This window comes from Thunnus maccoyii, chromosome 18, assembly GCF_910596095.1.
Source record: "Thunnus maccoyii chromosome 18, fThuMac1.1, whole genome shotgun sequence".
In the NCBI taxonomy this organism is placed as follows: domain Eukaryota; kingdom Metazoa; phylum Chordata; class Actinopteri; order Scombriformes; family Scombridae; genus Thunnus; species Thunnus maccoyii.
In genome coordinates, this window is record NC_056550.1 from 22,773,269 (window position 1) to 22,798,004 (window position 24,736).

The following is a 24,736-nucleotide window of genomic DNA, read 5'->3' on the forward strand; positions in this document are numbered from 1 at the left end:
AAGGAATAAGATATATCAGGCTTTGGATACACACATGATACTTGTAAGAAGGATAAATTCATTGTTGGTTTGGCTCTGCACATGAGATTTGTTTAACAATAAAATAAATATAGAAGATCACCAGCCTTTTTATTAGGCCTTTTTATGTCTTATGTATAGCTTTGAATTGCCTTGTTGTCGAGACAAACTCGCATCGCTCAGCCTTGCTACAACAGGACGCCACCACTGCAAAACAACTTTTTCATTTTATTGTTTCACATTAAAAACACACACTGTATGCTGCATCACAAAATGAGAAAACGCTGTCCTGCGATAGCGATTGAAGCCAAAGTAGAGAGAAGAAACAGCCAGTGTCGTTGCCACCAGGAGTCGCTAGACACGTTTTGTCTCACACCCCTGCAGGTCGACTGAGGATTGTGTTCGTCTGAAGCCACAACATGAGATAGTACACAGCGACGGCAGTTTGAAGCACAGATGGGAAATCATAATTCAAACAGTCTCACAAAGCACTTGAATTCATTCCTACCTGTAATGTACATTACCATGATGACAGAGACCATGCTAGGATGATCATGGACTAGAAATAGCAAACTCAGATACACTAAATCTTCCAAATGGTCTCAACACAACCATTTGGTGTAAAGCCAACTGTTGTTTCTGAGGACACTGTAGATTCAGATGTTTTTGAAAAAGATGCCAGGTGCTCGCTTGACATTCAAATACCCCAAAATGCTACTGCCTGTTACATGACATTCTCACCTACGGAGAGCTGCAATTTGAGTAATATTACAAAACAAATGTGACCAATATGTAGTCACTTGTGGACCAGGTGTTGATGTTTCACCAAAGTTCTTTTAAATTAGATCTGCTTCAGGCATGTCTGCATGGTACCCGTTTTTATGAGAAAAAAAAACACAGATATTTACACCATAATACAGCAGACCCTGTATCCTAAAAAAAAAAAAAAAAAAAATTCTGGCTGAACCGTCCTCATGGTACTTTTGCAATCATTTTTATAATCATGAAAATTATTTAAAATAGTCAAGCCAGGGTTATTGTTTTTGGTGAAGGACAAAATGATGACATCTTTGATAAAATGGTATAGCTGTCCAAAATGTCACCCCATTCTGTTAATGAAATATAATGGTTTGACAACACCCTGGGCATATTCTTTCACTGGAGCGTTTTGTACACGGCTTGCTGTCTGGCAGGCAAATAAATTCAGATTCCACCTCACTTAGCTGGGTGTTGTGGTGAGGTGCAGCAACTAGAAGCCAGTCATTTATTCACATAAATTAACAGTAAGAGTATGACATCCCTTTAAAGATGTCTGTCGAGAACAGCTTAGCACCCCGGGAGTCACATAGTAAACATGCCTTTTAGTAAACTGATTAAACTGAAACTGACAGGTGAAAAAAAAAAAAAAAAAAAAGCAAAATGTGGCCTACAAAATGTTTAAGATTTCACTCTGTTTTCAGTAAACAAAACAGAAAGTTCAGGTGTTTTGTTTTTTTTTCCCTCAGTAATACTCACACATCACCAGCCCCCATTTTTTGATAAATCGCTCATTAGAATAGATTTTCAAAGATGGATTAGTCACATCTGAACTATGATTTTAAACAACCATATGTTCAATCTGTACATTCGAAGTTTGATATCTCACCTGGGCCCTTGTCATGGGCCGGTCCTGCAGATAGAGAGACAAATGGCACACATGTACAGTAAAGCAACACTGCAGTCCAACGTATGCATCAGCAAAGAGAGCAAGATAGATCAACGCATGCAGTTTGGACAGTTTGAAACCAATTTTGTACAGTTCATTTTGGCAGTGAGCGACATATGAATGTGTTTGTTACATAGATATGCTGCACAGGGATGAGCCCCCCTCTGGGTAGTTGCCCCACCCAGTCTCTGAATTTCTGTGTGTGTGTGGATGTGGAGACACAGACCCCAATGCATGTCTGGCACAGCAGAGGCTGCCCTCCCACTACAGTACAGTGCAGGGTGACAGAGAGGGCTGATAAGTCCAGCCGACAGCTCCTTAATCCCCATTAGTGCCTCAGACAGGGCGGTGTGACAGAGCACAGCGCTGTCCTCAGACCAACCCTTGTATTTGTCCTTGTCTCTTCCCCTCCCCTGTAAAGGTCCTGCAGGGTGCCCAAACAGAGGACATAGCACCACCCAATGGAGGCAGCCTCTTGGTGTGTGTGTGGCTCTGAGGGGAAGGAGGGAGGGCCTCAGCAGGCAATCTCCTCCAGGGTGCCCAGCGTAGTCTGCAGGGGCACTGTCACAGTGTGGCTGATGGACTCAGAGTGGTTTGCCACCGGGTCACAGGAACTCTGGGAAGCAAGATTAAGAGAGTCTCAGTTCTAGGTCAGACCAGAAAGTAGCACAGCAAAATAAGAGTAAATAAGGTGGTGTTAGCTCTCTTGGTGACTACATGTGGGGCTGGTAGACAAGCTACTGTGGTTGGCGAGCTTTAGCCACTAACATACTAACAGCTTGGTCATTATCAGGACAATAAAATAACATGGTTGATTCAAGAGACGCATTTGTACCATTGATTTCTGTCTCTAAACCAGGACTCTTAAGTAACAGTTTATACTCAGGCAGAGCAATGCTGTATAAAATTGGATGGTGTGACACAGCTAATATGATATTGTAGCTTCCTGGATTTTAGAGTCTCTGCCTCCCCTCTGCCTTACCCAAAAGGTCAGTGCTTTTGAGCTGGTTTGCATTTGTTCAACAGCGAAAATTTGTGTGTCTAAGCTCTGCGCATGCAAATCCACTGATATCTGGGATTCAAATGTAGTGATTTTATTTTGGTCCTCAGGGAGTAAAAAAAGTATGCAAGGGTTAGGGGGTGGTTAGGATTAGGCTGCATACCGGCCGACAACAGTCAAAAAATGCAAAGAGCGAAGCCTTTTTCTCACAAATTGCCGTTGTACTGTCAGTCTGAACACAGTCTTACGGTTGCTAGGGTGCTCTCTCTATGCTTGTGTGGAGGGGTAAGAATGGGGCAGGGTTTGATAAGCATGATCAGAGGGAGTGAAATTACTCTCAATCTACACGCTCCACTTACACAGAGCACTCTGTGAAGGAGATTGACAAGTGAAGGGTTAAAGGCCGCTCTTACCACATCCTCTCCATGACTCTCCTCCTCCTCCTCTCTGCTCAGTAGATCCAGTAGTCTGTCTTTGACTACCTGCGCGTCAGGAAATAAAAGTCACACAGACGTCATTCAGTCTGTAACAGACTATCTCCATGAGCTCTTCTTGTAATTACTGACTGCATTGCACAGGAACATTGGAGTTTAAGGTACAAAGTAATAAGGTGGCAAAATTATTTCAGCTTGAAGGTTGATAAAAGTTGCTTAGGAACTGCTTATGTTAGTGACATAAAGGTTTTGGATACCCATAACTCCATTATGCCCATTAAATTGAAAAAAAAAAATCAACCTTGAAAATTACTTTTCCTGTGTATTTCCAAAACCCTAGGGGATGTGGAGACTATTATGTGCTTTTCAGAACACTGTGCAACTGAGAGCAGCATGAGAAGCTCTAAGGCTCACAATGGAGCAAAGGTAATGGAAAAGTACCATCACACAGTCCTTCATCTCAGTAAGGTCCGGGGTAAATTTACTTCTTTATCTGCTTTTTGTATCAGTGATACCGTTTCTGTTGTCAGAAATCAGTCAATGCTCTAGCTCCTCACTGAAAAACAAGAGCTATCAGGGTTTATTGCACCGACAAACACTGCAAGAGCCTGTAGAGGAGTTGTGTGCATGCGTTATTAGATGTTTCAACAGGCATATGAGAAAACAAGTGTGAAAACAGCGACTTTAGACTGACCTCATAAGCATAGTCGAACAGCTCTAGGATGGTGAGGATGCTGGCTCCAATGAACAGACCCATCTGACCCCCAATGTCACCTGTAGAGGACACACAGCGAGATATGTAGAGAGAAAGACTGAAAAAAAGCTCAGTTGTAAACAGCATTACACCAAGGCCAAGAAAAATACTTGATTCCGACCGGCTGGCAGATGTTTGTTAAAGTTGTATGTGGTCAACTGTGGTCTGTGTGGTCGAGATGTGATCAACAGTCTTGGCATGAACATAGCTTCCTTAGTTTTCCTTTGGTTAGTGGCCACAGTACGAGCACAATAAAATTGCTTGAAGGTGTCCTTATATATGAAAATAGCAATAGCAGACTTGTAAAATGTCACTCAGTTTTGTGTCACGGTGTTCTCTGCCTCCAAATCATCTGCTATTTTCATTTATGTGAAACACCTCGAACCCGACAAGTACATTTATTTTTAAGACCTGACCTGTCTGGACCCAGCTGGTGCTGCCAAACCCAAGACCTGAAGCTACAGTTTTGCCCTATTTCATCCAATTACTAATCGTTGCTGGCAAGGCTAATGCAACACAGTGGCTACACTCTGTCTCTTTCCCTCTTCCCAATGGGCACTGCATATCTACTTGCGACTCAGACGACTGGCACAGTCAGAAAGAAAAAGAGACATTTCCCGATACATTTAATAGCCAACCCAAATTCTGGCTAGAGCCCAAAGCTTTACGCAGAAAATCAATCCAATCCTGACCCGAATCTCCGTACTTCGGCTATATTTGTTAGGCAATTTAAAGAGTCACATTCAAAAATGAAAACAAGCAAGTGCAATAACCTTATATTCAATTGGAGCTTATGTAAAGGCTAATATCATTTATTGATGGTGTTTGTCTTGTAAGAACTGTCAAATTTATCTTGCTGCATAGCATTTCATCAGCTTCATGTGGAGCCAAATCTGAATATTTTAAAAACTGTTTGTTTTTGGGAGGAAAAAAAACAAACCATGTCATAGCGAGGTGTCTCCATCTTTCTCCTCTGTTCCGCTGTGCTGTCTATCTCTGTGTCAAGGATGTATAAATAGCTGTAGGTCTGTAAGTCTGGTGGAGCTGAGCTATGGCTGACTGGTCGGTACAGTTGTCTGTGGTCAGGAAGTCCAGGGTTCAAGACTTGGAGTGGGAATTGTTACACCTATTTCCACTTTTATTCAAATACAAATACAAATAATTTGCTGCCTCAACAAATACAGATACAAATACTGGGCTTTCTGCACATCCCTAGAAAAAGCATAGCTGATGGAGACTAGATTCAGGCCTGTAAAATAAGAGTAAACCTACCCAGCAAGCCTGCCACCTCATAGGCTTTCTTCTGCTCGATGGTCTCATAGTTCAGAGCTTCAAAGAACACGTCCAACACCAGGATGTTGTCTCTGAAAAAGGTAAAATGAGACTTTTGGCCGAATGAATCCCACAGCATCAGGTGCTCACTTGGCAAGCAACACAATCATCAACAGTTTATCCATTTCCAACAGAGCTGTACAACCACAGAAACACCATCACTGCGTGGGAGGAGGACATGCTCATTGCAGTGGCTCGGCTTTTCACAGCCAGTCAAAGATACCCAGGCCTTTAAAACCAATATTTGCAAGGGAAAAAAAAGATAAAAATGTGGGCAGCAAAGAAGCTCGGTGGTTCGTAATGTTATCTGAAGGGAAAGCTTGATTTTACCTAGGTCATATTTGCATGGAGTTTGCTTGCTTTTTTCCCTTTTTCTCTTTTTCATATATTAGTTTCCTGTGGATGCTCAGCAGTTAAACTGGAGACTCTAAATTGTTGGTTGGTGTGAATGTAAATAATGATGTGTTTGCCTGCCTTAGTGTAAGGATGATGTCTGAATATGGTAAAAAAAAAAAAAGAGAGAGATCAATTTAACTCACTGGGTGTCATTAGTGAATGGTTTCTCATTTTCTGTAAAAACAAATTAAGAAAAAAGGAGAAAACCCTACATCTGATTTATGAAATGTGTGCAGGCCACTGATTTGTTTTTATCTCAATGATAAATTTACCATTTACTCATATGCTTGTCTTAAAATGCACATCTTTGTGAGTCAAGATTGTTCTTAACAAGCACTGTAGTGATCTGAATATTTTCTGGTATTTTCCTTCCATCAGTTGTGTTTTTTTGGTATTTCATGAACTATGACACACAACAACCATAATAAGGATTTAATGAGAACAAGATAACAGCCAATCATTTTTACCTAGGTACATTTTGGAAAAAATAAAACACTGATGAATCCCCAAAAAATAATCTATTAATGAAGATCAAATCTGTGCATTTCATTAATTGGGCCCATTGATTGTGTCAATGTATAGGTTTAAAGTACAGTAAATTCTACTGTACTAGCACTTGAGGAATTTTATGCATCATCCTAACATCATAAGCAATACCATTACATAAAAGTATCATTCACCTGTTTAAAACTTCATAACTGCAGACCCATAAATACATCAGATACATTAGTATCTCTTGCACTGCCTGCTGGTTGTCAGAACAGAGCAAACAACAAGACTTACGTAATATACTTCTCCGACTTGTTGAACTTCTTCTGCAGGTAGCGGGCTGAGGTCTTGCTGGGGATTTTGACCATGGACAGCTCTTTGTTGTAGCGCGTCATGTTGCATGGTGTCCTGCACATGCAGTTACTGCTCTCCAAAGCCGACAGTTTAGCTTCTCGTGGGGAGTGGTGGTGGGAAAATGGAACGGGGACGTGGGAGGATGAGTTGAAGATGATGAACACAGGAGAGAATGTGATAATAGCTCACATTGGTTAATGGTTCAAGATACCCACCACAGCTAATTACTTTTAATTAACCTCATCTTTGCAGTATGTGAGCGCCAATTATAACGTGAGCTCCTCTGGACACAACATACACATATTCACAGACATACTGAAACTCTAAGGTAGAAAACTACCTGCAGAGTGTAAAAAATATCCTGCTGGCATTGTGACTCGCAAGTATTATACCGCCGCTTTGGATTCCTGGTGTGGTTATGAATATTTTGCTTACAATATTCAAGTTTGACTAAAGCCTTAATCCCTGCGACAAGTCATATCCAACTGGCGAACAAAATATCTTCCCTTTTATTTGAAAAACCTTCAAATAAAAGGCTGGTGAAATAATAAAATGCAATTAAATGATCAACAGGAGAGCCTGCTGCACAAATGAAAGAATCTGTATATTAATTTAATAATAATACTTACTGGTGAGACCACAAATGACATGTTATTAAAAGCACAGGAAATGAAAAAAAGACTAAGTCTAATAAAGTCAGCAGGTAAAATGAATCTTAGATGATAGAGAAACATCATGACTTACTATAAAGATATTTTAAAATATGAGAGTGATGTCTTGAATAAGACAGGAACTGAATATATTTCAAGGTAACTGTGAAGTCAGTATAAGCTTTTGAACTTTTCAAGTCTCCATAGAAATGATTCATTAGTCAATTAGTCGACTGACAGGAAATTAGCCCACAACAATTTTGATTTACTTTCCAAAGCAAAAATGCAAAATATTTGCTGCTTCCAACTTCTCCAACATGAGGATTTGCTGCTTTTCTCTGGTTCATTGTAAACAGAATATTTTTGGGTTTCGGAAAGAAAAAAAAAAACTTCAGGATGTCACTTGGACTCTGGGAAATCGCATCAGCCATTTTTTTTTTTTTTTTGAACTTATTTTATTTCCTTTTCTCAAGTGCAGTCGTACAGTACAATCAGCTTTTCAAATATTTACATTAATACAGGTGTAAATGAAGCAATGTTAAGGGTCCGTTCGTGATTTTTGACCTTCCATCATGTGTCCATGTGTCCATGTGTCCATCATCCATACAGCCATTATCAGTGCATGGGAGCCATTATTAGTGCATAAGTAAATAAAATGAATAATAATAAGCATCAGCCATTTAAAAAAATTTTTTTTTTTTGGACTTTCTGACATTTTGTAGACTAAATGTCTATTGGAGAAATGATCAACAGGTTAATCCACAATTAAAATAATGATGAGTTGCTTAATATAAATATTCATTTCATAATTTTTTTCCTTTCTTTTTTTGTATCTCAACAAGGCCGTTGTGAACTAAAACCATACTAATCTGAAACAACAACATGTTAAGCTGTGATAACGGTTCAAGATACACCACCACAGCTAATTAGTTTTAATTAGCTCCATCTTTGTAGTATGTTAGTGTCAACTGTATGTGTCACTTACTTTCACTGGTGATAAACAATAAAGCTTATTGCTCTCAAGCTAGAGTGTGGGTTTTATACATCTTCTGAGAGTAAGGAAAATGCATCTGCCGTCTCTTTAGTGTGACTAAAAAGAGAAGTCGCTCACACTGTATCATACCTCTCTGCATACAAATAACACGCACGATTTCACACGTGGCCCATTCATACTGCTGCGTCTTGAGTCCTGTAAATGTGTGTACTCCATAAAAGACTGAACAACAGCATAAAACAATGTCACTGTCAATGTCAAAGGAGGAGAGAGAATGTAAAGCATTAAACACCCTCCAGCAGCGTTTGTGAAACAGCCTGACAGAGACAATGTCCTGATGCAGAAATGCCAGACTCTATTCAGGGCTCCGCCTCGTCAGTTACACTTAAATCTTGAATGCTCTGGATGATTTTGCGTTAAGCCCACAGCCTCCTACATAACACCAACTCTCTCGCGGTGATGGTAATGTTAAGCGACACAAGCTTTTCAAATATAGCTCCATCAAAAGCTACTCTGGCGCCGAGGCCGCTCACATTCCTCACAAATAACTTTCTTAAGCTGAAGTCTTAATTTTTGAAGTTCCAAAGTTTAAATGCACTGAATTTCACCAGAGATTACCGAAGTAGTTTCTCACTACCAAAAAACTTCTCGATTTTGGACTTAAAAAGCTTTTTGGGATTTTAAATCTCCCCATGCATCCCAACCCTTATTCTCTGAAAGGAGAAGTTAATGTTATCAGCCTTATTTCTCACTGAGACAACTCTGTGGCAGACCCGCAGATCACAGAGCACGAGGCAGCTATCCCCCACGGTGCACTAATAGCCGGCGGGGCCACACAGTCACGTAATTGAGAGAGGAAATTCAATATGGCCTCTCAGTGGTCTCCCATTTTTATTCAAATGAGACGTTATTGGATACACGGGAGCAAGGCCTCGTGCATTCAAATGATTGATTTCTTTCTCTAAGCCCTCGCACCTTTATCCACCGCCTGCACTTTTTCCTCTCACACACATTTAAAGCTAAAAGACCGAATTATCTCATTACATTTGGTCCTGGAAAGTTTTTATTGTATTAAATGTTAATGCAAAACTAGTTGTTAATAATAACTGTGTAAAAAAGTGTAAATAAATATCTTTTTGACAGGAAGACAACTGATATAACCACTTATTTAAGACAGTTTTGGCAGGATGGATTTCGAGTTCAGCACCTATAACAGACACTGAAAATAATTGTGTTTTCTCTCTGTCTGGATGCGTAATTATAAGCTGTCTGAGTTTCCTCAAAATCAAATGAAGAGATAAGCAAGTTGTTCACAAACAGATGCAGCTGTCTCCTATTAAAAAATATTTTTCGGTGCCGACTCCAAAACTTGAGTGACACAGTTATAGAGAGAGGAAAAAGCCAATCAAACTTTACCGTCTGAAATCTTCTCTGATGGGTATAGCAAATTGGCACTGAGTTTAAACTAGGATTCATTTGCATTCAATGATCCAGGCTGAGTGTGTGTGTGTGTGTGTGTGTGTGTGTGTGCGTGTGTAGGGATTGTGAAAGTCTCACTGTTCCAAAAATGAAGCCAATTACAGAAAAAGAGAGGAGAAGGAGCTGCCTGGAATAAGCACCAAAGCCATCTCACTCAGGTTTTAGGAGTCGACACTGAAAATATTTTTCGAAACTTGTGGTTTCGAGTGCATGTTAATGACACATTGGTGACTTACAATGAATGCTCTTATGGTGTGGGAGTTTACAGCCTTGATGCTGATTGCCTGAAAGTTTTGTTGCCCTTGGCTACATTCTTCTGGCTCTCCAGAAATAAATTTTCCTTTAGGTGGGAGAGGTAGGGGCTGAGCGAATGCTGGTGTGGGAGGAAAGAAGGTTTTACTGATGTTTCTGTGACTCCTGCTGGTCGACGGTTATTTCTGTGATAACGTGTATGTGCGTCACCGCTTACTGTAAGTGTGAATAAATTAAAGACACGGTTACAACGGAAGAGCGTTGAGCTTATGTTGTGAATATGTTGTTTATTTTAGTAGTTACCCAATAAAAAGTGAGTGAAACTCATGACACGACCACACAAGAAGCTATTTTTTTTGTCACTATTTATGAAAAACAAGGTCCGGCTGCAGTTTTGACTCCTGATTTTTATAGTCAATGATTTCTTTGTGAACTCTTATGACACCAGAGAGGATAAATAAACACTTAAGGTGTGGGTCCATGAAGTGCTAATGATGTTTTGAGATTTCTGCCTTTATACAATTCAATGTGGTAGAGGTCTTCCCTTCATGGGTTCAAAGTTTTGGAGTGAAAATAATCTTCCAAAATGTTCACACTTTCTGCCTCGCACACACACACAAAAAAATAATTTCCCCGGCAATTGTTATGGTGCAATACTGGATCAGAGCTGATAGAATGTTTGCTCAGATCTGCTCGGGTTACAAGACCTATTGACATACAGACTAGAGAACCATAATACAACAGGACCTTGCTTGACCTGTATTGTCTGACTGAGGTCCCGGGTCTTGTTTACTGAGTGGGCGCTTGAAGACCTTTGATCTATGTGGTGCTCACAGAATTTAAAAATCAACAGCAATGCATCTTTCCAGTAAAAATGTCCTTTTTGCTCTTGATAATCCACAGGAAATGTTGTCAATAGTTTTTATACGGACTGTTCCTTTAAAACTCTTTACAGCCAAGTCTGTGGACTATCCAGACTAATAGGGAGGAAACGCAGTGCTCCCTTTAGGAGTAAATGTAAGTGTGTATGTGTATGTAAGCCCTAATACAGTAGACCAGCGACCTGCCCAAGGGTGGATCATACCTTTCACCCAATGCATTCTGGGATAGGCTCCGGCTGTCCTCGTGATCCTTAATAGGATGGAAACGAATGAGAAAACACCTCTTTATGATCCCGCTGCTTTGTAAGGCTAAAACCTAGACTTTTAAACACTTTCCAAGGAATTTAATTTAGATAAAATCAGAGAGAAACCGTCTCATCTGACTTTCATGAGCCTCTCTCAAGTGCACGGCCATGGCAAAAGTAAAATATTACACTTATGTATCAGGGCAAATTCATAAAAAGTCAAAACCACGAAAATCAGATCAATATCTTAAAACAGCTAGATGAGGAACATTTAATAAAACTGACAAAGTTAATATAAAATTTTGAATTTGAAGGAATGAGCCAAGGCTGCCAGAAACCTTTTACATGGTTGTATAATTTACATCAACGCAGGAAATATGACACATTATCAATCTGACTATCCATCCATTAAATTGAACTGTAATACTGCAGCCTCGATCCGCTCTGACGTTGGTTATTTACTTGATGAGGCCTTCACACAAGGGGGAATATTAAGATGACTCCTGTTCTCTTGATTAACCAGAAAGTAGTGACACACACACTTTCCACCATAAAAAGAGCACTCCTGTAGCCTTATTAGTAGAACAGTGCCGTGCCTACGTGCCGAGTTATTCCTTGACTGTACAATTCCCTTTCTAAATGAGGTCCAATTACAGACAGAGAGGACGTACAGTATGGCGGAGGCTGTCACTCATTTCTGAGTTTTTTTCTTTTCTTTCATCAGTGTTTTGGCATTTACGATGATAAACTGTAACTGCTCTTAAGTCGAGCCGTCTCAAGGTTTAAATTCTCTCCGATGTTGCTCGTTGATCTTTAAAGCAGGTTTAGCGTTAAAGCTCTGTATCAACAGGAGGAAAAAAATTATCCTAATCCTCGCCGAGGCAAATAATGATATGTAAACCAGCGTACAGTATGTGAGTTTCGTCTTTGTGAGGTTGTGTGTATATGTGGACTTACCAAGGGCAGGCTCAGCGCAGTCTTTGTACTGCTCAGGCGTACAGTATGAAGCATCACCTAGGAAGAATATGAATGAAAACTTAATAAGAAGAATTCAGTCAATGTTAGAGTTTAAACATTAAGTCCTTGGAAGACTCTCCAAACAAAGTGGAATCAGTTGGATGAATCTAGAAACAAATGTGAGGCGCAGCACCTTTTTCCTGCCAGGCACATAATCCCAAGGCTTTTTTAAATGCCGACACCTAATCCAGTATTGACTTGTCATATCAATATGAGCCTTCTCAATGCCGTTTAATCTCACATAAAACACTGCAACCTTGCTGAAAACTCCTGTTGATGAATACATGCTCAATACACCACCCACAATGTCAGGATGTTCTTTTTTTTTCTGAAGTTAGTACAGCAGCGGTGGTGCTTACCTGGCATGTGCACCATCCTGCAGTTGCAGTTCTCAACGATGTAACGTGTTTCACAGTCAATCCTACAAGCGGTTACGCTGTAGACCTGGAAGAAGCCAGACTCCAGAGCCTTCGACTCGCACTCTCCCCACGGGGGAGGCAGGTAGGTCAGCTAGAAAATGAAAGAGGAGATTTCAGGTTAGCGGGGAAGCAAGATGGATAACTACAAAATATAATAAATACATAGAGAGTATATGTATTAAATCCAAAATGTGGACAGCAGCTCTCAGAAATGCGTTCCTTAGTCCTTGAAACGCAGCCAGTGTACCAGGCGGTGCAGAAAACAATTCAACAGATAGCCAGACTCTGTTGGAAAAAATCCCATAACACCCAGCTACGGGAGCACAAAAACTCCAAATGTTCTCCTAATGCTCCTGCCGCTCTGAAGACTGGGACAGCAGATGAGGAACGAGGGATGCCGGGCCGAGCAGTGTGAAGGCCCATCTGCTCTACAACATAAGCAGAGCGCACTTGCCACGCACTCAGTATCTATCACCCACTCTGTTCCCCAGTTCCCTACGTTGTCATCACAATGCATCCCGAGCGAGGCAGCTCTCTCTGCCAAAAGAGCAATTTTTTTGGATGAGGCATAACACAATATCCTGCCAGGTGAAATTTGGCAACGGTTTACTTGTTAGTACTGACAGAATTTGATACCGTACCCCTCCTATCGAGCGATGTTGTTATCTATGCTTTCGAAAGAGTTTGATGCTGTAGGTCTACGGATGCAATCACTATCACCGACACTCGGGACAATAAATTCAAACACAATCCAAACAGCAATCAAGTATGCTGAATATTTGAGAGTCCCAAAAGCCTCTGGCCATTTCTGGGCAAGGCTATAATGTCTCCTGTGATAATTAAACATGCCCTCCCTGATGCCAGCAGCAAGCGCAAGCAATAAATACCGGCATCTTGACGCTATTAATTTTATTAGGGACTTAAGAAAGGTGCTCTTCAGCAATCCTTAACCTTTAAAATCACCTTCACACCTCAGCTAATCTTCTCTTCTGGCCTAATTAGAGTCAACTGTGGCTGATTCCAGATCTGATTATTTCTCCGTAATCAGATAATCCGAGGTGCTCAATATCACTTTTCACTGTGTTGGGACCTGCTGACCTGATTATGGTCTATCTAATAAGAGCTGAGGCCTGTGCCCCACTCAGTGTTTTATTAATCAATATTTCATTCCCATTATACCGCAACAATGCTTTAATTAGGCTTTATAATTTGGTCAGTAAGGGACATTGTTCAAAAAGTTGGATTTAAGAACAAGTTGGTGCTTTAATAAGGTCATTGTTTTTGCATTGGTTGGGTGAGCTGAGACTGAGACTTCTGACTGCAGGCTGGACCTCAACATGAAATCACAAATTTCAAAAAAATGCCCTCTGCTGTGGGTTTTTTTTTTTTTTTCCTGACAGCACAGAGCTATACTGAAATACAAAGACCCTGAGCTTGAATCAAGAAGCAGTAAAGGAATAATGGTATAATGGAGAGTTTTTTTTCCTTGGGAAGAATGACTTTCCAAGTAACCAAGGGAGCACCCTGTCTTTTAGCTTCAGTCAAAAAAGCCCACAGAGAGGCAATTTCTATGTCTGGAGAGCTTAAATCTAAAATTGTCTGCCTACGCTTGAGGACTCATTCAGCCTTTACCACAGGCTTTGGAGTTTTGTGCCTTACATACTTGATGAAGCATCTTTGATCTAGGCCTGATATTATTAGCCAAAATTAGTTCATTTAAACTCTTTGTCAAGGTCATTTTCACAGGCAGACTGATTGGTATCCATTATAAAGATCCGATAATCACCAGTTTTTTTTTTATCACTCTCCACAAGGCCCCATCTCGAATCTCTGCCCCAGATACTCTACCCAATCATCATTATCGTGATTGTTTTTGGACATGTTTGAAAGTGCCCTCAGGTTTTCTGCAGAAGAAGAATCTTGAAGAGACAGGTGGGAGCTTCTCACAGTAAGAGGGTTTTCTCAGACTTTACACAAAGTGCAACTCTGCATTAATTAGCTGGTGCTAAATTTACAGTCTTTCCCGCTGTGCGTGCTTGTGGAGAGGGGCAGTGTTTTCACAGCAGGCAAGCAGAGGAGGGTCTGTCTTCGCCCTGCCAGTCACAGAAGTGGGCTGACAGATGAGCAGAGACTGAAACCCTGGAGGCTCATTACCCAGGAGGCCTAACCACATCTCTAGATCTCACTCTGCTCCTCCCTGGCTGCCGCTGAGGCGACTCTCTGTATCGCAGCACCACATCAAGCTGTCGTGAGGCGAGATTTCACCTAAACTGTGTTGAATTAAAACTGAACTCCTCAATATCTGTGTTATATTATCTGCTATTTCATTCACCCTCACTGAAAGCCAGAGTTGCCAAAGGAAAGGAAATGCAATTGTTATGCCAGAGGACATCTAAAAAAAAAAAAAAAAAAATAGAGGGCAATAATTAATCTTGACAGAAATCTGTCTCCTCAGACAAGGACAAGGACTGGTGAGCCAGACAATACCTCTCCCAAAAATTAACTTGGAGGCAGAAAAACAGAAAGAGGTAGACAGAAAGAAAATAGAGACATAAGCAACCGCAGAATTAATAACCTTAGCAAAATGACACAGCTGAGAGGAGTCAAAACATAGGGACACTCAGCTCGGCAGTTTAGAAACACATTTTCCTGTAGCTTGCTCAGGATGGAAAAGAAAAAACCACCGTGTGAAGTGGAAACCTCCAGTGACAGAGAAAAAAAGGCTATTTACATCAAAAATGTTCAGCTGTGTATATTTGTGAGACCTGCAGCCTTTAATATCAGCCTTGTGTGATGGAACAAAGCTTCAGTGTGATTGAGTGGGGCTGAGTTAGAGTGAAGCACCTCTCTATCAGCAAGGTCAAAGCCACTGACAGAGAGGGAAGTTATCATTTGTCAGTCAACAATCACCAAGAGACCACAGAGGCCAATTGAGGGTCCAGAGGGTATTGAGACACGCATACATGCACACAATCCCATCATGCCTGTTATGGCAAGTTATTTATCACAGATTTTTTTTTTTTTTTTTTTATCTCTTGAGCGATAAGCCGAACGTGAGGATTAGTGGTGAAAAACAGCACAAGGAAGAGAAATGATTATAAAAAGCTATTAACCGTGTATCAGACAGGGTCACCTACCCTCTGCTCCTGTGTGGCTACAAAAGTCTGGAAGCCAGGGGCCACGCCAAAGCCCAGCTCGTGAACGAACGGGGGCTCCACCTGGCTGTGGATCTGCACCCGCACACCTGCCTCGAAGGCTGTATCCTCTGGAAAGAAGACAGATGGAAAGATCCCGTTAGCTGATTTATTCAGTCAATAAACAAGAAGAAATGTGCAAAAAAAAGAAAAGAAAAATATGTCTTTGGCTTTTTGACTGGTTCATATGAACTGCTTATGGAACAGAGGAACAAAAAAAGCTATTTACACTCAGCAGATGCTGGTACACAGAGTCAGAAACTGAAATTCATGTTTGAAACCTCTCAGCACCTGGGGCTTCTGGCTCAAGGATTGCTTTTAAGAAGTCTTTATTATAGCACACAATTTCTTAGATGTGCTATTTGATTTGTCTTGACATCAAGTACAGGTAGTGAGAAAGGCTCGTTGCTGACTCCAAGGACCTTTATCCTGCCATTCAGAGCACTCATATGCACACACACACACACACACACAGGTGCGTGGGCAAGGGCGAAGAGAGACATTACATTTATGGGAAAAGAGAGAGCAGTCTTTGTAGAAATCGATAACGTTCTCTCTCCATGTCCTCACATTCACTAGTGTGCTCTCGGACATTCAAGGCTTCCCCAGGCCACCTGATCAGCCAGACACTTCAGGGTACTTTGGAACCAAGACATCGTAACCTTTCAGCCTCACAAGATATACACACACACATACACAGCAGTATAAACCCACTAGGACACAGTCATCAATCAAACATCTACAGCAACTGATAAGGCAACAGCTTGGATGAATTCACATGAAAAAAAAAAATAGAAGAGGGATAGAAGGGTTGAAACATACTTTTTTTAGGTTGTGTGTGTAAAAAGGAGAAGATAGGGCATAAAAGAGGGGAATTAATCATGTTGTGTCCTATTCTATGCAGCGTCTGTTCTGTCCTTTACATTTTAGTAACATGTCCTGTGTATTAATGAAGGTCTTGTGCTGTTATGAGGTTGTCAAGTCTTTGGCCTATCATTTATGTCTTATTCAGCACTGTCCAGCTCAGGGACTTGTCCTTTTTAACATGTTCATTGTACCATTATGAAGCCATTATCTGCCTGTGTATTTATAACAAAAAAAGGAGCCATGGTGACTTTTGTGAGTGTTGTGTGCATCCTTGAGGTATAACAAATGTGTTATATGCTTTTCCTTCCTCATAAAACATTTGCAAAGCTGATTTTTTAAGTATTTTAAATCCTGCGTTGTTTACATCCGTGTTTACTAGCTTGCAGTCTTCCTCTTCCCTTCCTTCGTTGGCACATTGCTGCATTTCTTGGCACATTGCAGCCACCTGTACATCAGTAGAATAATGTGAAACAATTGGCAGGAACGTGTATCGCCATCACCCAGGTGCACATGCACATGTGTTTGCATCCTTGTGCAGGTGCATGAGACAAATGAAACTATTAACTAATGTTACTAGAGGTCAGAAACTCCACAGGGTGCCTTTAAGTGGACAATCAAAAATTACACCCATATGTCATGTCACTGTTGTGCCTCCACCTTCTGGGAGGGCTTTTCCACCAGATGTTGGACCCTGACTGCAGAGATTTGCTCCTATTCAGCGAGAAGGACATTAGTGAGATTGGCCACCGATGTCCCGCAGTCAGTGTTGCAGTTCATCCCGAAGGTGTTGGATGGGGGTTGAGGTCAGGGCTTTTGTGCAGGCCGGTCAAGTTCTTCCACATCAAACTTGGAAAACCAATTATTTCTATGCCTCGCATTATGCACAGGGGCATTGTCATGTCGAAAATGGAAAGCGACAAACACAAACTGTTGCTGCAAATGTTGGAAAGGCGCTATCCTTTAAATATTACTGCATGGTGAAGCTTTAACATTTCCTTTAATTGGAACTAAGGGACCCAAAGCATGAAAAACAGCCTCAGGCCACAAGTACAAACTATGTGAACAGGGTCGTCTCTTATTTATAGTTGGTTGACTTAATCCCACTGCCATTCAATGACACTTTGTCACATGATTTTGCCATAATTTATTGTTAATATAATAATATAGCATGTTATAGGAAAGCATATGATATTCAAGAATGTGCCCTTACAATGGTTTTTGGCATAATGCTCCATTAGCAGCCATAACACAGCTAATGTGGATCTCATACAATTAGCTACTGTTGTCCAAAAACTATTAAAAACACATAAAAGAGCCGTATTGTTGCACTGGGTGACATATCCCTTCATTAAAACGAACACTAGACAGTGTAAACAAAGAACCACGTCCCTGAGTCTCCATAGTGATGTCTGTAAACACAAAAATGATTCAGAATCAACTACAACAGCCCCGTTCATTGTAATAAAGGAGAATGTCGCCCAGTGCGACTGTGTGGCTCTTTTGTGTTTTTACATAGTTTTTGTTTGAGAGATCTATGGCAAAGAGGAATGAGCAAATACAATAACTTAGTAGCAGACATTCATTATTGGTTTTGGTTCTTGTCAAGGAATTTGTTGATAATTATACAAAAATAAAATAACAACAGTTTTATCCAAGTTTGTTTTTAGTCAGAAACTCAATAATATAATTGCTAAATGCAGCTTTTACTACTCTTTATGACCAATAAGCAGCACTATGGTCACTGTTTCAACTGATCCTTCCCATGTTGCACAAAAATATGCATGTATTTGTTCAGCTGTTGAATGCTGTAATGTTAATGCCAAAAAACATCAGATGTGTACATTTGTAAAACAAAGTGCTCGCTGAAAGATAAACATTCACACTCTAATTTATTGGCTGCATATGTAATGGTCTCAATCTCTGAAGTTTTGAAGGGAGTACTGGATAATATTAGAACAGTTGAGAACGGACTGATTATGACTTCATGCAGAAACTTGGCATTTTTCTCTGCTATTACTGGCTGCATTTAAAAAAGCTTTTTGCTTTTACCAATACATGAGACATTCAACATGAACAAACTGCCAAAATAATGATCTAAAATCATCCACTGTTATTTATACACCGTACTACATGACATTAAACAGAACCAAGAAGAGGCATGTAAAGACAGAGGTCTAATCAGGTGCAGGTTGGGTCTCGGGTCGGTAGGTCCAACACCTGAGTGGATCTGCTATCAGCTCTGATTACAGGGTGTATCAAAATCATCACAGGAGAAAAATATGTCTGTTGGGGTGATTTTACATTGATTTTTAAGACATGTGTCTACTCTTTCTGACTGAGGCTGCTTGTTATGTTGTTTGGCATCATGCTGCTGCCAGTGTTGGAGTTGCTCTGTTTGGGTCGAAGGCATTTTGGATCGGGTCTGATCATCTTTGGGTCTATTTTAGACATATATTGACTGTCTTCAGATCATTCATTTTTTGAAAATACTTCTATGTACGAGGAGGGACCCTATGATTCCTGGAAGCCATCGATAGCACGGGAGTAGGGTGTAGTTATTAGATTTGCCGCTAGGTAGTGTATGCCTACAGCCTGGTTACATTAAAATTGGGAGTGAAAGACGGAAGATTCACCACCGTGAAAAAAAAATCCATGAAGAGAAGCACTGGGACAAGTATATCACATCTCAAAGAGAGTACTTTGAAGGAGGTTAGAGAGGTACTACTGAAAGATTCATACCACAGTTTTCTCTAACAATTCTGGGATTTTTTGGGTCCCCTCTTTATGTCTGTAGATTTTTTTATCAGTCTGTTTTAAATGAAATCCAAAAGTTTGGACCAATGTAGACCTCTGGTCAGGACAAATGGGGCATTAGGTATTGAAAAGAAACAAAGCCATGGGTGAAATTCCCACTAGGGCTATAACTATCTATTATTGTCATTGATTAATCTGCTGATTCGTTCTTTCCTTTAATTGATTAATCTTTTGGTCATTGAAATGTCAGTCAAGTCCAAAGTGATGACCTCAAATGTTTGTCTCACAATCATATAAGAGTATCAATTGAGAAGCTGGAGGTACATAACGTTTGACATTTTGCTTTGAAAATTATGCAAATGATTAATCTATTATCACAATAATTGCCAGGTAATTTTCTATTGATTGTCTAGTTGGTTAATTGACTGATTGTTTCACCTCTAATTATCACCCAATATTCCTATAATACACTAGATTTACTACTTGTTACACTCCAGTCAGATGACCAAATTGATTATTTTTTTCAGTGTACAATCAGAGACCAATCAGTGATGATACAAACATAGAGAACACTGAATAAACTGATATCTGCAGAGTAAATAGTGATTAATTGAGACACTGGATTGGTACTGTTTTATTTCACACAACAAGACATTCATTTACCCAGAACAAAATAGCAACGACACAATGATATCTTACTTAGTGGGGGTGAAAATGAGTATCTGTATTTGTGCACTGTGTGTTTGTCTGAAGGAAACAATGAGAAAATGTGCATGTGTACGTGTTAAAGATCAGAGCCAACGGGGCCTTGTTGCGCTTGTTTTTGCTCCAGTCAGTTCAGTTCTCCTCATCAAAAGATGATCAAGAGGTTCATGGATAACAACGTTTGTTATGTCTGACCGTAGCTTCAGCAGAATCAAAGATAGTTCCATAGATTTGTTGTTTCTATGTGTTTCATCTCCGCTATCACACTCATTTGACTTAAAATCACTCAACAAAGTAAGAGGTGCGGACTACATTACGATGCTATCTGTTGCTACAATCCTAACTTAGATCTTGCTGCTTTGTATGAAAGTGAATAAATTCAAGTGGTGTTCTGGTTTCACCTCTGCTCCCCTTCAGCATTACAAGTGATTCTAAAAAACATGAAAAGGGAAAGGAGAAGATCATCTGGGGTAAATGAGAAAATATGTCTGTGCACGCATGAGTGTAGAAATGTTTGTCAGAAACAAACATTTTTCCCCAGTTTCTGTCACATTCAGGACTGGGGCATGTCAGGCTCGGTTTGTGTTGTGGATTTAATGTGTGACAGTTGAACATATGGAGATCAGAGTCAGTTGTTGGCAAGCTGAAGCAACATTTCAAGCGTATCCTCAATGGGTGTCTCTCTTTATGTAAAGCATACGTTTGGTGATATTCTCTGTTTTTCTTACTGTTAAAAAAAAACATGACCAAAAGCAACAATGAATTGATCCTAACAGGTGTTATCTCTGTGTCCAAAGTGTTCCTCTGTGCCATAGAGCTCCATTGTTATCCAAAAATTATTAAAGACATCAGTGAGTCTCACTGCTGCACTGGCATGATGTGTTCTTTCATTATAGTGAATACACACACTGTAGTTTATTTGAAGTCATACATCATCCTGCTGCCTGAAATACTCACTAAAGCACCGAACGTGTATTAATCCGCTACTGAAATTGTTCCCAACAAATACACGATTTAATCCTGTTTGAGTAACGTTTGCTGAGAACAGTGCCCACCTGTTTTTTGGAAATTTCTTAGCCTTTTTATTTTTAAAGAAGCTATAATTAAACATCTATTTACATGAGATATATGGAGGAACAGCATGTAAAGCATTTCATTAACTGATATCTAATTGGACAATAGAAACAGGAATTAAATGATTTTACAGATTAATTAATTAATCCATAAATAAATATTATATAATAATAATAATAACATATTATATATATTAATTACTCTAGATATCTGTTAATGAAATGTTTTGTAACTATTTCCCTGGCACATTTGGTCCTCCGTACAGATAGGATAGGGAAGTCTAAAAGGTCTGAGATGTTTTGACAATAACAGAAATATAAAATAATTTCCAGCCTTATACTTTAATTATTAAAAATGTTAAATACCTAAGAACTGAGAGCAAATGTGTTTGATAACTGCATTCACTCATTTCTTATTTATTTTATCTTTTTATTTTCCTATCACTATTGAGATGCTTCTTTCACTATTATATTGTCTGTTGTAGCTATTATAAAACTCAATATACTATTTTTCACAAAACAAACAACTCAACATGTCCACACTTGACCTTCAAAATTCATTCTTGACCTACTGTCAACAGCAGTTAACAAAGCAGTCTGGCTACAAGGACCATTTAGAGGCTGTTCTGGATCTTTCCATCCTATCCACCTAGTTGTCATGGAAATTTCCATTTTTTTCTGAACACTTAAAGGACTTCTCAACCATATTTTCTTAGAAGATTATGCTTAATGCTTTTGGATTTTCTTATGCTTGCTCATATTGAGGTAATTTTATATCCTAAATTGTATATTAAGCACATTTGTTTGACATAGAAAAACAAAGGGAGGCTGCTACAGAAGAAGAAGCTCCAACACCGTGGCAAGCTAAGCTGTTATATTTGCCCAGTTTGCACAAAATGTTATTATTATAATTTCGCTGTCAAGCACAAATGTACTTTGCGAAGGCACAGAACAAATCAAAATTTACAACAAGACTGAAATTGAAAGAAAAATATCGTCTAAACAGCAAGTAAATGAGCATTGCATCCACAGACGGCTTGAGTCACCCTCCTGTGTATTGCTGGTGTTCACCAACAACAGCAATAATTAAAGTTATATCCTCGCCAGTGTAAGAAAGTCTGATCCACAAAAAGAGAGAACAGCTCTCACAAGTTTTCAGGAAGCAAAAGCAATTGTTTGACACACACACACACACATAGAATATTGACGCAAACATAACACTGACCGAACGCCACAAAGGGAAATGACACAAGTTGAAAAGATAAAAGGATCAAGGACTTTCCACTTCCACTTTGCACTCGGTTTAACCTGTTGTTGAACAAACATCCCTCTGCTCCTTTCAGACGCTTCTAAGAGTGCTTTTTCTCCGTCGCTTTGATTAATAACAGCAGACATAAAGCACGCAGAGAGCATGGTGAAAGTCTAGCACTCAAATGCTTGTCTGGCTTTACTCGCCTGTTTGCCACATAAAACGGGAGCTAAGATTTAAGATGATGGATGGCACACTGATGGAAAACAGAAAAACAGAAGACAGAAAGCTCAGACTGGTGATAAGTCCCGCCAGTGTTTATCTACAGAGTGATGTAGCTGTAAATAAAATCAAGGATAGCAACTAATAAAAAGATTAAAAAAAAAAAGGGGGGTACAAAGTAAAGAAGCAATCAATAAGAGGAAGAGAATCAAATAAAACAACAGACAACAGAGCAAAGTCAGCCAAAGAGACACAAAAAAAACACGTATCACGCCTCTCTCATTTTCAGGGTAGAAGATAAAACAGAGGTCAATATCTCAAGAAGTCTTTGCATATCTCTCAAATTATGCATTACTCCATCAATGATGCTGTTAAAAATAGACATAGTGGTTGAGCACAATGTAAATGGTTGCTTGGAAACTCTGAAATGTCAGATTTACAAGTTTAGCTTCTGTACATGAGCGCTGATACGATATGAAGCAAAACTCTGTGATGTGTACGATGAAGAAGAGACGACGTCTCTGATTTAAGAAGAAACGGAACTTGAATGTTAATGCAGTCTCACAGGCGGTGATGTGCTCGAAGGGCTTTTCTCCACAATGCAAACATTTTATAGCTTCGCCGCTGAAGGAAAACATGTGGTGGGTGCCGAGTGTTTAAACAGACTACTTTGATCAAGACTGTCGGAGAGGCCTGTCCAAGGCTGAAAACCCAGACGGATTTTTTAAAAACAGGTCAGGCAGGACTTGATCTGATTATTAAACATATTAAAATTTAAAACATGAAATATTTCAATAGCTGCGCTAAGTTCATAGATGTGAAAAGGGGGGCATAACGAGAACTTTTACATTATGAAAACCGTCAGCGTTCGACGTGCTTGAAGCTATTTTAAATGAATTTTAAATAACGATTCTAAGCATTTCTGAAATGAGCAATCACAAAAACAAAAAGGAAGGTGTGGGGATGTTTTCCCTGCTACGGAGATCTGTGCAGCCGGCGTCTACGGGACCAAAGGTTACACTTTTCCCTGCTCCGGTACATCTCAACTAGCAAATCAAGGAGCAGAAACAACACTTCAAAACCATTGATGGTCTGATATAGAATCCTAATGACTCAGATTGATTTCCCTCTGTCTTCTGCGTTAATATTTAAAGTAAATTCATGAAAATATCTTCCAGACAGCCACAGTAAGGATGGAAATAAGACGGACAGACACATGCAATACATTTATTATTACCATCACTGAGTAGCTTGGACAGCAACACTGAGGAGAACGCTGGGTATCCAGGCAACAAGCCATCTGTTTTCTCCCACCACTCAAACATATATCAGTCCTGTTCATCTCTCACACCCTGAAACACGTTGTTTTTTTAATGCTTGTCCATCATGATAAAGTGAGGAGGAGTAGTATGGCTTCCCTACAGCTCCCAGGAGAGAACAGTGTGCTAATAGAACCTTGGAGACCACCTGCTGGCCTCTGGATGATGGACATTAAGAAACGCCAAAGGAGGGGAGAAAGTTTGGGGACTGGATAGAAAAAAAAGATAATTGGTGGGCAGAGATGGAGGAAGAGTCGTCGCGCTCATCATGTCTGCACAGCTCAGGGACCTGGCTCGGTTGAGGAGACACTGCGCTCCCTGCTGAGGCTGACTCAGCTCATCTGGGCTAATTAAACCACACAGGGATAAACAAGGGCACTGGAAACCGGAGCCTGCTGGGAGACGAAGCTCCGCATGCTGTCAGGATGGTGGCTGGAGAAGAGCCTGATCAAACGGATATAAAACCAGGAGGAGCTCTGGGACCTGCTGTCCATAGGAGAACATGAGGAGGATTGATAAGATGTGGACTTTTTGATGATAGATCTTCTTTAAGTTAGAGCCCAGAGTAAATAATGTCCATCTGCTGGGCAAGCTCATAGCTTGACTAGCTGCTGTGGGAACTCCCCTATCTGCTCTTCCTCTGGTTTAAGACGTGAGCCAGCCATTCAATGAGCTTCACTGTGGAACCACTCAGACAGCCAGCCTCCCTAAAATACACAATCTGAACCACTAACAAGATCTGTAGTACGCACATCAGCATGGAGGATAATGTAAAACTGCACCACTTTATAATAAAGATTATCAGAGAGGCTCCAGTACTCGAGTTGGAAAGGTTTTGAATGTGCATTATGATCACTAAGGAGGCTGTATTCACTGAGGAATAGTCAGCTGGCCTGAAACACAATGTATTAGGCAACTTGTTGAGGCACCTATT

General features: G+C 40.1%; 1 protein-coding gene across 4 annotated transcripts in view; it reads right to left on the reverse strand.

Moving 5' to 3' along the window:
- Positions 1–257: 257 nt before the first annotated feature.
- The window catches only part of LOC121883564 (acid-sensing ion channel 2), a 409,332-nt gene continuing 384,853 nt past the window's right edge, over positions 258–24,736 (reverse strand). For all 4 annotated transcript variants that reach the window (XM_042391878.1, XM_042391875.1, XM_042391877.1 and 1 more), the window contains 8 exons: positions 15,557–15,684; positions 12,360–12,510; positions 11,941–11,997; positions 6,423–6,576; positions 5,184–5,275; positions 3,852–3,931; positions 3,137–3,205; positions 258–2,339 (listed from right to left, as the gene is read on the reverse strand). In XM_042391878.1, coding sequence (XP_042247812.1) covers positions 2,238–2,339; positions 3,137–3,205; positions 3,852–3,931; positions 5,184–5,275; positions 6,423–6,576; positions 11,941–11,997; positions 12,360–12,510; positions 15,557–15,684 — 833 coding nt within the window. In that variant the 3' untranslated portion in view covers positions 258–2,237. The remainder of the gene's footprint in view (positions 2,340–3,136; positions 3,206–3,851; positions 3,932–5,183; positions 5,276–6,422; positions 6,577–11,940; positions 11,998–12,359; positions 12,511–15,556; positions 15,685–24,736) is intronic.